Source organism: Cavia porcellus, unplaced genomic scaffold (genome assembly GCF_034190915.1).
Source record: "Cavia porcellus strain 051 isolate PalLab524CR breed Dunkin Hartley unplaced genomic scaffold, mCavPor4.1 scaffold_7, whole genome shotgun sequence".
In the NCBI taxonomy this organism is placed as follows: domain Eukaryota; kingdom Metazoa; phylum Chordata; class Mammalia; order Rodentia; family Caviidae; genus Cavia; species Cavia porcellus.
Window position 1 is genome coordinate 86512353 of NW_026947490.1, and position 12673 is coordinate 86525025.

The following is a 12673-nucleotide window of genomic DNA, read 5'->3' on the forward strand; positions in this document are numbered from 1 at the left end:
TTTGTAAGAGTAATTCCTAAATATTTCATTTTTTTGCTTGCTAATGTGAATAGTCCAGTTTCTCTTATTTCCCTCTGTGTAATTTTGTTGTTCGTGTATAGGAATGCTATTGATTTCTGAGTATTGATTTTGTATCCAGCCACATTACTGAATTTATTTATTGTATCTAAGAGTATTTCAATGGAGTTTAGGGGGTCTTCTATGTAGAGTATCATGTCATCTGCAAACAATGATAATTTAACTTCTTCTTTTCCTATCTTTACCCCTTTTATTTCTCTTTTTTGCCTAATTGCTCTGGCTAGTACTTCCAGTACTATATTAAATAGGAGTGGTGATAAAGGACATCCTTGTCTTGTACCCGATTTTAAAGTAAAGGCTTTCAATTTTTGGCCATTTAGTATGATGCTGGCTGTTGGTTTGTCATAAATGGCCTTTATTATATTGAGGTAAAGACCATTTATTCCAATTTTCTGTAAAGTTCTTATCATGAATAAGTGTTGGACCTTATCGAAGGCTTTTTCTGCATCTATAGAGATGATCATGTGATTCTTATTTTTGGCTTTATTGATATGGTGGATTACATTTATTGATTTGCGTATGTTGAACCATCCTTGCATTCCTGGGATGAATCCCACCTGGTCATGGTGTATAATCTTCTTGATGATTTGCTGGATCCTATTTGCCAATATTTTATTGAGGATTTTTGCATCTGTGTTCATTAGGGAGATCGGTCTATAGTTCTCTTTTATAGTTGGGTCTTTCTCAGGTTTTGGTACTAGAGTAATATTTGCTTCCAGGAATGACTTAGGAAGGATTGCTTCCCTTTCAATTTCATTGAATAGTTTGAGGAGTGTCGGCATTAGGTCTTCTTTATATTTCTTGTAGAATTCTGCAGTGAATCCATCTGGGCCTGGGCTCTTCTTGGTGGGCAAGGACCCAATTACATTCTCAATTTCATTAGCAGAGAATGGGTTATTCAACAGTTTTATATCCTCTTGATCTAGCTTTGGTACTTCATATGCTTCTAAGAATCTATCTATTTCTTCTGTGGTATCAAACTTTTGAGAGTAGAGGTTTTCGAAATAGGTGTTGATGATCCTCTGTATTTCTATTGGGTCTGTAGTGATTTCTCCTTTTTCATTTCTTATTGCATGAATTTGAGCTTTTTCTTTCCTTTTTTTAATAAGGTTGGCTAGGGGCTTATCGATTTTATTTATTCTTTCAAAGAACCATTGTTCAAATGCATAGAATTACTACACACAGGGAGTTCATTCATGTAGTGACAATCTCTCTGATTGTGGGAAGTTTTTCTACATTCCTCATGTTCATGGCTTTTTTTTTCCTGGTGTGGATATTTTATGTTTAGAAAGTAAGAATTTAGCAACAAATCCACTTATTCATTTCGCATATATGGAGGGTTTTTCTACAGTGTAAATTCTCTTATATACACAAAATGTACTACTATAGCTGAAAAAGATTGCACATTGCTTACATATATAGATAAATTTATTTTCAGCACTTCTGCACACTGAATGCTTTGTCATACTGGCTGTACCCATAGTGGTTCTACCCAGTGTGAGCTCATTCATTATAATAAGGTTACCATTTTGACTGTAAGATTTCCCACATTGCATACATACACAGGGTTTCTCCCAGTATGAATTGTTTTATGTATTATAAGGTTACCATTTTGACTGAAAGATTTCTCATGTTGCTTACATATGTAAGTTTTCTCCCCAGAGTTAATTTCATCATGTGCTTTACAACTAGAGGCTGTACTGAATGCTTTCTTACATTTGTTTCACACATAGTGTTTCTCTCTAATATGGATTCTTTGATGTCTAATGAGGGTACGATTTTGACTGAAAGATTTCCCACAATGCTTACATAGATATGGTTTCTCTCCAGTGTGAATTCCATCATGTACTTTACATCCAGAGGCTGTACTGAATGGTGTCCCACATTTGTTGCATAAATAGGGTTTCTCCCCAGTGTGAAACTTTTATGTCTTTGACAGCTACTGTGTATACTGAATGCTTTCCCACATTGCTTGCATTTATATGGTTGCTTTCCAGTGTGAAGGTTTTTATGTTTTTAAAAGGAATTTCCATGACATGATGCTTTTGCACATTTCTCAGTTACATAGTGTTTCTCTCCACAATCATTCCTCACATCTTTTTTCAATATGGTATGAAGAAATAGAACTATTCTCATTGTGTTATTGTACATAGGAGTTGCCCAATGTGTGATTTTTCTCATGCATTTGAACATTGTTAGTTGTTGGGTAGGCTTTCACACTTTTCTTACCTACAAAATTTTCTGCCCATGGGGACTTCGTTCACTAAAGTCAGAACTGTTCTCCCCATATTGCCCATATTGACAAGGTCTCTCTCCAGTCTTTCTTACTTCGTGCTTCTGAAAGGACTGAAAATCACTGCAAGTGTCTTCATCTTTATTACATTCATATTGCTGCTCTTCAGTTCCCAAATATTTGTCTTCATCATATCTGTAAAGAAACAAAGAAGGACATCAATCACAATGGAAAGTGCTTCACATTAACACTTGGGATTTATGATGAGAAATTTTGTTTGATGCCTGCTAAGTAATTCTGATTGTTAACTGACTCATTGTCCTGCAGGACTTCTTTCAAAGTACTGTTCATTCTAAAGAGGATGGTTTTCATTTGGGAATTTTAAATTGGTATACAATCCTAATACATCATCTCATTTTAGGGGATTGGTACAAATGGCTATCAAATATTGATTAATTTTTTAACACTTTAGGTCTTCATTCTCCCCCTTATCTATTTAGCCTCATCACGTTCTCATCTGTGGAAAGTCTCAGTATATATATATATATATATATATATATATATATATAGTTTGAAGATGATTTATATATATATATGGATAGTTTGAAGATGAGTTTCAATCAAAATTCACTATTTGTTCACTTCCTGCATATCAGAACAATAACAATATAAACAATATTTCAGTTTACTCATACATTTCCATGATGTTGATCTTGAAGGCAACTTTCAAACTGATAAATTAGATACTATTATTTGTTACATAGTATCAGTACCACCTCTGATTTCTACATTCAAATATTTTTCTATGGATTCTGAGATAACAAAAATAAAATAATATGCATCTCTTGATATTTTCCTGAGGATTAAGTGTAACATGATCTCATTTCTTCAAGTTCATTTATTGTAACATTTATGCTCACACACTGATACTTAAGGGGTGTTCCGTTTCTCTTATGTTAATCACCTTAGACTTTTTGAGCCATTTTTGTCCTCTTCTCTCCTTTGTTGGTTATGCAATATTCTTCCTGTACTACAGACATAGAAATTTAAAATACTCACTGTAACTTTATGATAAAACATCACTGATTCAAATCATACTCATGGTATAATATAATTGGTCCTGAGATATACAAGCAAATGTTATAATTATCAATTATGTTACACTATATCACTGAGAAATAATTAATGCTGTTTGTATAAATAAAATATATCATCCTTACCTGCAGCATTAATATTCATAGATATTTCCCACATCACATCTCTGTAGAGCTTCTTTTATGATGCATTCATCAAATCTCACTCTTCTGGGGGAAAATCACAGCTACATCCTCAAAAGTCACTGTCTCTTAAGTAATGACAAGTGCTCTGAAGTTCAGAAACACAACCTGATATTTCACAGCTCCTGTCATAAACAGTCTAACTGGAGGTCATTCCTTCAAGCATTAACTGTATGTCATCATCAACAAAACTCAAGAACATTGCAATAGTCACTGAGGAACACTGAAGATAGAATATAACACATTGCCAAATTGATGACAGAACTGTAGCGTGGCTTGTCCTGCAGGCCTGTCTATACTCTACTTTTCACTGAATTTAAAGCAGAGCTCAAAGAGGTAGCCTACAAATCACCTTTCACAAATATGTGATTATTCAAGGTTTCTGGAAACCTCCAGGCTGCACCAAGCCTCCACATCACACCACCAGCTGAATCTTAGACTGGACACCTAAAAACACAAGGACATCCTGCTCAGGAAACTCATATATGTCCACTGTTCATTCCAGTCATGTTCACTTCCCTTTCCATATTCTTTGTTCTCCATAATTTACATTTCAGAATGGCAAACAGGAAAACCCAACTCTGCCTCAAATCCATAGTGATTGTCTCTGCTCAGTCCTGATCACAGGTGGGAACAGCTGGACATCCAGGACTGTGCTCCTCTGTAGAGCTGCAGAATGAAAGCTCAGCTGGTTTTCATGAGCACAACGTGGCCTCATTTGCATTTCTTCCTGCTATATAAACAGTGCTGTGATTGGTCCCTCAGAGCCAGCAGTGTCCACAGATTATGTGAGTGCACTGAGCAAGTCTAGTAACAAAGATGCACTAAAGAGAATATTATAGCTCATGTGACAGTGCTCCATTGTGTTTTTAACACTTCATCAGCTTTCATTTTTGTCTATATACTCAGATCATGCTTTTTATATTAATGATGCTTGCATTGTGAACATGTAAAATGTTCAATGCCATAAAAAGTTGTTTTCTTCATATAGGATCTGATGCTTGAGGAAGGTCATCCCCACTGTCTAGGTCTTTGCTCTACTGATGTGTGAGCAGATTGTTTCCTGCTCCAGCTCCTGGGCATTCCTGTTTGAAGACTCCTCTCCCTGTGGTGAAATGTGTGCACCTGTGTGCGTTCTGCTCTTTATTCAAAGAAAACTGCACCGGCATTCATGAGGATCCTGTTAATCAGTTTCTCAATTTCACCTAAGATGATCTTTCTCTGTCTCAATTTTTTCCATTTTTTACTCGATTTTTAAAAAAAATTTAGTCATTTTTATCAATAGTGCTTGTAGTATATAATGGTTATATTTATTGTAGACTCTTACACATGTTTTTTAAAACATTTTAATTCTTTTTCTACCAGATTACCTCTAACATCTCTCTATCTCTTAGTTTCCTTTAGTTGTGAAAAATCTTTACCTCCCTTTTTGCCATTTAATGGATTTATATTCTTCTTTTCCTACATGAAATAAACTGTGAGGTATTTAAATATCTCTGATTTATTTCAGTTATATAGTGAAACAAGTTTTTCCTGTGATTCCTTTGGCAGTCAACAACAATCAATATAGTGAATGGAGAACTAAAAAAAATGATTCCCTTAAAAATAAGAAATAGGTAATTGAAATGAACAGACAATTTTCTGAGTCACAAGTAGAAAAGGCCACTAGATAAATCGAATATAATCAGTAGTTTACAATCAAGGGAAGTAACCTCATAAATTCAACATCTTACTTGAATATTTTACAGTATATCTTTGTGTACACTTCTTAACATTCTGTATTTACCATGTACTGTTTTGTAAACACCCAATTTTCAATTTTGGATCACAAATGCCTCTTCCTTTCCTTCCAAATACTCTAGTCTAACATTTTCACCTGAAAAATATTCCAAAATTTTTTATCATTTGTTTTTATCCAACAATCCTTATATTTTTCTATCACTACAACATTTGTGATATGTGGTGGTTATGTGTCACATCTTTCTCCATTTTACTTTCCTTCTGCCTCAGATTTCTTCATATTTCCACAGAAGATACATTTCAGTTCCTTATCTTGTTTGGTTTGTTCTTTGTGTTGTTTCTATTGTGTCTTTTGTTTTAGACAGATTATGTGATATTCTTTATCTGAATTAATTTATACTTATTATCTCAAGATCAACCTATTTTCCTTAAAACAACTCAAACTTACCTCTATTCTGTAGGTACACCATATTTTCAGCCTTTATTTATCCTACATGAGTATAAATATGTAACTGCCATATTTTATCTTTGGTGAACTATGGTAATATAAATATATATTACTATACTTTCTAACTTTAATACTGCACAGTCAAACACATAGAGTAACTAACAACCATGTATAAACATATGAGTTGTTAACAAAATTAAGTAACTATATTACTTTTCTATTTGTTTAACATTTTAAAATTTTGCTAATGTTATTTAATGTACTCCTGCAACATATAAAAACAATTTCCTGCACAATGTTACGCTTGAAAGAAGTTCATATGCTTTGGTGTCACCACACATTTGTTAAATTATCAGTGTTATTACAACCAAGAACACTTTCAAAGCCATTCTGAATCTAAGAGTAAAATCAAGAATAAGATGCCAATTCACCTTTTCTGTTACTCAGCACAAGTCATGCAGATCCTGAAAAGAGGAAAAGCCAAATTTCCTATTCCTGTGATTCAGGAGAATGCATGATGGGCCTGAGAGGAATACAAAGAAGAAAAAGAAGGCAATTTTTCCTTTTTAGGATCTGGCACAAGGCATGCTAATCCTGAGAGGAGAATAAGCCAAGTACAGCCTTCCCATGACCTGGCACATACTATTCTGAGCTGAGGGGAAGTAACACGAAGAACAACAAATCATTCCACCCTTCCTGTGAGCCAACGGGTTGACCTGACTAAGAATGCCACCCTGACAATAGATTACAATTACTTGGAAGAGCTCCTGGATTTGGTTCCTGAGGGGGAATTGCCTAATGAGAAGGGGATTGAATGGCATCAGATGTGACAAGAGAAACAGAAAGTGTTTGATAAAACAAAAATGGATAATTTGCCTGAAAATTCACATTGAAGGATTTAGCAGAATGTTTTGAAAATTTTTCTATCTGTTTAAGTCTTGGAAATACAGACCCCCAGCACAGAATATAGGGAACACTTACTTGTGCCTGATCTTCATATATGATGAAAGCAAGGAAGGGTGATGTTTGCACATTCTCCTAACAGACTATACTGAAGCCATTTCATTCTCACATACTCTTAAAACATATTCATAAACTCCATGTGCAGGCACCTCTGAGAAGTCGTGCCTATAAGTATATGAGGCTTTGAAAGGACATGGTGATCCAAGCCAAAAGAGAGATATATGTAAGTATATAGGTAAGGAGGTAAATAGATATCCAAAGATTGAATGCTACTACTGTCTTGAATAAATTCTTATTTCTAACTTCTATAAAGATAGTACAGTCCCTACTCCTGTTTAGCTACCATGAGCAGAAAGCTCACTAAGGCCCTTGAATAGTGTCATGAGTGCAGCCAGGCTGCCCTATTTCCTCCTCCCCTGAGCACTGTGCTGCACAAGGTGCTGGTGCTGATCGTGGGGACAAAGTCTCCTGAAATGATGTTGCTGAGGGAAGAGCTGTGTGTTCTCAGACCTGGAGAAGAGGGATGTGAAGGATTTAAGTCCCCAATCTGAAACATTTAATTCTGAATGAGACAGCTCCTTGTCATTGGGATAAAATGATCAGATTTGTTTTTAAATGATCATAATTTGGCACTGAAAAAACCCCCCAAATTCATAAAAGTTATAGTGTACATTAAAACGCATGCAACTCACATTACCTCATGAAAGAATAGTCATGTTAATAGATATAAAGCAATTATATATATATATATATATATATATATATATATATATGTATATATATACCCGTGTAATGAAATTTTAGAGACAATCTTTACTTATAAATTGTTTTCTCCATAAGTCAATCACAGCTTAGGTGCTGCATGTTCCATCAGCACATGTGATATAGGACAGAGAGGGAGGCACAGACTCTGACAGGAAGCACTGGCTTCCCAATTTTCCTCTCTGCATCTGTTTTGGGACCTTTCCTGTGCTCTGTAGATCCTTCTCACCCTCTGTTTGGTCATGGACATCCTTGAAGGAAGGCATCTATCTGGCTTGCAATGCTGTCCCCTCACTATTTCCTTTACACACTAATACATGACAATGAGCTCAGTTCAACACTGTTAATTCAGAGACAAATATGTTCTTGGCCTTGGGTCTCACATGGTCAACTGGCCTTTCATGCAGTCAGCATAGAATGTTCTGCCTCCTCTAGTTAATACTTAGTAAGACCCAATCTTCCCCTTCCATGAAGCCTGACAGAAGCAGTACACATTATAGCTACTGCAGGTGAATGAAGAGGTTACAAATGAGAGTTTTCAGAACTCTCTAGGCTCCAGAAAGACTTCCCATACTGCACCTGCTGCACCTCACACTGGACACCTACAAACAGAGATCTTGATCAGGAAATTGTCACATATGTCACCTGCTTTTCCCACTTGTAAATGTATACACCCAGAATATGCTATTCTCCATAAATCATCTTTTAAAATATTGTCAAAGAAAACCGATCTTAGCCTCAGCTCCATTGTGTGTGTGCTCTGCCTTGAACACTGAGTGGGAACACCAGGTACACCTTGACTGAGTTTTATTCCAGAACTGTAAAATCATGTCCAGGCTGGTTCTCATCAACAGAAAGAGGTACCATGGCCATGTCTGTTTGTTTTGCAGGGAGCTCAGGTGATGGATGTTTCAGAGAAGGCAACACCCATAGGAATATGAGTGAATATAGTGAAGTTAGGTAATAATGACAGCCATCATGAATTATCATGGCTCATTTTGTGATAGTGTCTTGAATACCTATCTCTGCCTCTCCATTTTTTTCCATGTACAAAGGTCATATGTTTTTGTATTTATGTTTTTTTCTTTATATTTGTGTAAGACAATGAAAATGTCACACCCAGTTGTGTTTTGTATATAGGATCTGAATACCTGAAGATGTTTCTCTCGATTGCAGGGCTTATTTTCCCTTAAGTTCTAAACAAACTGCTCTGTCATTTTGGACCTGGATATAGAGAGACATTTATGCTGCAGTTTGGAGATCACCACACTTGGATTTTTGACAATGGTGACTCCCGAGCTAAGCATGATGGCTAATGCCTATCTTCACAGCAGTGAGGATTCTGAGGCAGGATGATTCCTTAGAGTTAAAGGCAAGCTTGGACTACATAAGGACCTAAGCAGCCTGAACAATGTAGTGAAACTGTGTCTAAAAAAATAGTGTGACTTAATGATGAAGGAAACAAAATCAGACAAAGAAGGACAGATACTTCAGGTGGTCTCATATTTGGAAGATAACGTGGCAATCTCACAGAAAAATGGAGATAAATTATTGACACAGAATGTATGGGGCCAATCCAGAATTTGGGAATTGACCCACAAGGTACAGGATCACAGAGGATAGAGGGAAAGATCCCTGCTTTTCTTTCACATAGAAAATTGGTGACAGCTCATAATATTGGGTTACATAATCCCAAATAGGTGGAGGAAAGTGCTAGTGACATTGTCATAAAACAGAAAGGATCATTGCTTGGAAGGATGATAAACATCCGGTGTTCATCAATACATGACCATGAATGTATAAAAATATCACCAAGAGACTCATGAAGACATACAGTCATTTTAGCTTGTTTAAAAATTAAATTTAGGGCAATTTACTTTCCCTATGCCTTCTCTCTCTCCTTGAATTTTTTCCTTCACTTTCCAAAAATTGTTCCCTTTTCTTAACCTCTGTTCATCCTAGAACTCATTTTTCAATTTTGTAGAACAGGAAATTTCAGTTAGAGACATTTACCTAGTTGAGTTATATTCTATTTATATTATTTGGAGGTCCAATATCATAAGAACTATATCATTTGGAGGTCTTCCTCACATATAAGTGGAAATAGGTAAGAATTTGTTTCTGTTTCATATATTCTGATTATAATTCATGCCAGTAATAAAAAATTTTTATGCTTCAATTATTTATGTAATATCTTGTAAGTAAAGGCTCATATAATTTTATGTAATGTCTTGGAAACACTTGCTCTTATAATTTTGTTAAAATGATGATCAATTTAAATTGAGAACTTTGGAATGTTATGCCGCTTCTTTAATGGGACATTTTATTCCTGTTCTGCATTGTAGCACTTGGACTTGGGTAATAAATTTTCTAGTGTTTCTTGTTTGACCTGATAGCTATGGATTGATATCTTAGCAACTCTACAGAAAGATAATATTCCGAGTTCTCCCTCATATATTTTGACATGAAATTCTATAAAAAGGTGTTTTTCTGATATCTGGTTTATTGTTAGAAAATATACATATTGATTAATAAATAATGAGACCCTAACTGCCAACTGAAAGTCAATAGGTTGGCAAACAGTAATATTGGGGCACTGATTTCATTGAGAAAGACTACCATCATCTTCTGCTTGCTGGTGGGCATGTCGTGTGTTCTTCATCAGTGCCCTTTTTTATCTGATCTACTATGAGAAGGCAAACTACCTCATGAAATTCTCCATCCTCACCTTTCCAGGATGAAAACAATGACTCACAGCCCATTTGTCTAAATAACTTTCTGTGATCATAAAATGATGTTGTAGCTTGGCATAACTGCAACATTCTTGAGCCCTGTATTTAACTTGTGTCCTGTATTTGACTCAGAAGAAAGGAAAATTCCTTTAGAGTACAATCCCATGAGAAAAGAAGAATGAGCTGTACCCACAAGAGAAAAATCAACCTGTTCAACAAAGAAGAAAGATGCAGGTGTCAATCAAAAATTAATGTAAGATTCTAGATAAATTCTTTCAACAGGATGTGTTTTTGTAGTTCTCTGTTTTAAAAGCACTGTAATTTTCCAGTTCAGGTGCACTTAGAGAGATTCAGAAATGGGTCCAGGTGAGTGGTCACTGAGCTGAGCTATTTAAACTCAAAATTTATCAATTTGGCTTCTTGGATTCCTATATTATTATTGAACACACTCAAAAATCCTTCCTTTCTCTCATAGGGTTTCTAATAATTTTTGCCATTTCATCCATTCCTTTTTGTTGTAGCCATGTGAGATTAGAGAAAAAGATTCTTAGTCCTTCAAAACAACTAAGATAAGCACATAAAAAATGATAATTTGCTAACACCAAGATAGGAAATCATCTTAGACAAGGTATCCATATGTCATCTATGGGTCAGATGAGATATCAAAAGTTTTCCTTTCTAGGAAAACACTCATTAAAACCTTACCTTGATTGACCAATGGAATTTTTATGAGACCAGCAACTGGATTCCTTTCTGGAGATAGATATCTTATTGTTTCTGGGTCAAGTACTGATGTGATCAGGGCTGGTCTCTGGAAGATACATAAAGGTTCCTCAGTAGAAACTGACTCCCAGTTGCAGAAAAGTTTCCACTAACCTATTGTACATGTATCTCTTTACTATTCAGTTGGAAACCCCACGTTTTTTAAAAATTCTTGGGAATTAACTTTAAATCCACCTTGTAATTATACTGCCCATCTTCAACATTAGGCCTACTTCTTTGAAAAATGTTTTGGCTTTTCTGGAGCCAAAGATATCAGGGAGTTATCAAGGGAATGACTTATATATGTGCTTGACATAAGTTAATTAAAAGTAAAAAAAGAATTCAGCCAGCCTTTTAGCTTAAATGTGCACAAAAAAGACAAATAAATATGCCTTTATTCACATGTAAATTGTGATTATTATATGACAGATATAAATTTAACCTGTGAGCTTCAGAGACATATACAATTTTATAATGGACTTAAAATGTGTAGCCTTGTCTTACTGGTACTAAACATTGCTTACATGTTTAGGTAAATTACAGAAATGTCTTAAAGATTTTTTCATCCTAAAAGCCAGAGTAGGAATTTTCTCCAAACCATTTTCATCTTTTTTTCTCTAGAAATGACATTATTTGTATGCTATGTATTGTTCAATTGTTTTCAACTCATTTTTTAAATTCGGCCATCTTTCTAAGAACCAGCAAGAATTAGTTTAATGATAAGCAATGATTTTCTTCTTTAAACTGGTTCTTATATCTACTCTGAGTGTGAGAGAGGCCAATGGTTTTACTGCCTTATCAGGAAACAAGGCCTATTTTAATTTTTAGGACTGAGACTGTAATACCAGACATTTATGCTGAATTGTCTCTCCAGCAGCAATTTTTGTTTTTATTTACAGAGAGATTTTCACTGTTTCTAATTTTCCAAGCCTGAATATTAATTGCAAAGTTGAAATCCTGTTGTCTCAGGTTCTCAGATTGCTTAAATCACATGAAACCACCACCTTTCCTATGTCTGAACTGTTTTCTTTTTTAAAAAAATGAGAAAAAAAATAAAATAAGAGAATATAAGTAGGAACTTATTAGTTACTAGTAATCTGTCAGAAATTTTCTACGTCAGGATCAAGTGTGCAGAAATGCCAACTGCCTCCATGTATATTTCCAATATTGGAGAGTAATATATTATACAAACAGAAACTTACACATATAACATTTAAATATTTATGATTTTGGAATATATTACAAAATTTATATGAATAAACAATTCAATGGTACTAAATACAGAAATTGGCATAATAACAACAGTGTAATCAACATCCTGCGAATGTGTTGTCTTTCTCTTCAGATCTCATCCTATCTTGCTCTTAACCTCGTCAGGACAGCTCTCTGATAAAGGAAACTGAGATCCATGATGGATCCAATTAACATTATATTGACTTACACTACTGAGAATGGAACATGAGTTAGATTTGGTCAACATTTAATTGTGAATTTTATTTTAATACCATAAGATGCTGCTAAAATGCAACCGTGAAACATGTGCCTAAATGGAGACTGGGAATTTAGCTGGGGGGGGGTATGTGGTGTATTATCATCACTGCAGGAAAATTTTTATTAGGCAAATCTAATGCTACAACCTGGCCATGGTGGTACATGCCTACAATTCCAGGACTCAGAA

At 35.0% G+C, this 12673-nt stretch overlaps 1 protein-coding gene across 1 annotated transcript in view; it reads right to left on the reverse strand.

Moving 5' to 3' along the window:
* Positions 1-2307: 2307 nt before the first annotated feature.
* Positions 2308-12673, reverse strand: part of LOC134477104 (zinc finger protein 345-like) — a 58829-nt gene continuing 48463 nt past the window's right edge. Inside the window, exon 7 of the mRNA XM_063254074.1 lies at positions 2308-2506. Coding sequence (XP_063110144.1) covers positions 2308-2506 — 199 coding nt within the window. The remainder of the gene's footprint in view (positions 2507-12673) is intronic.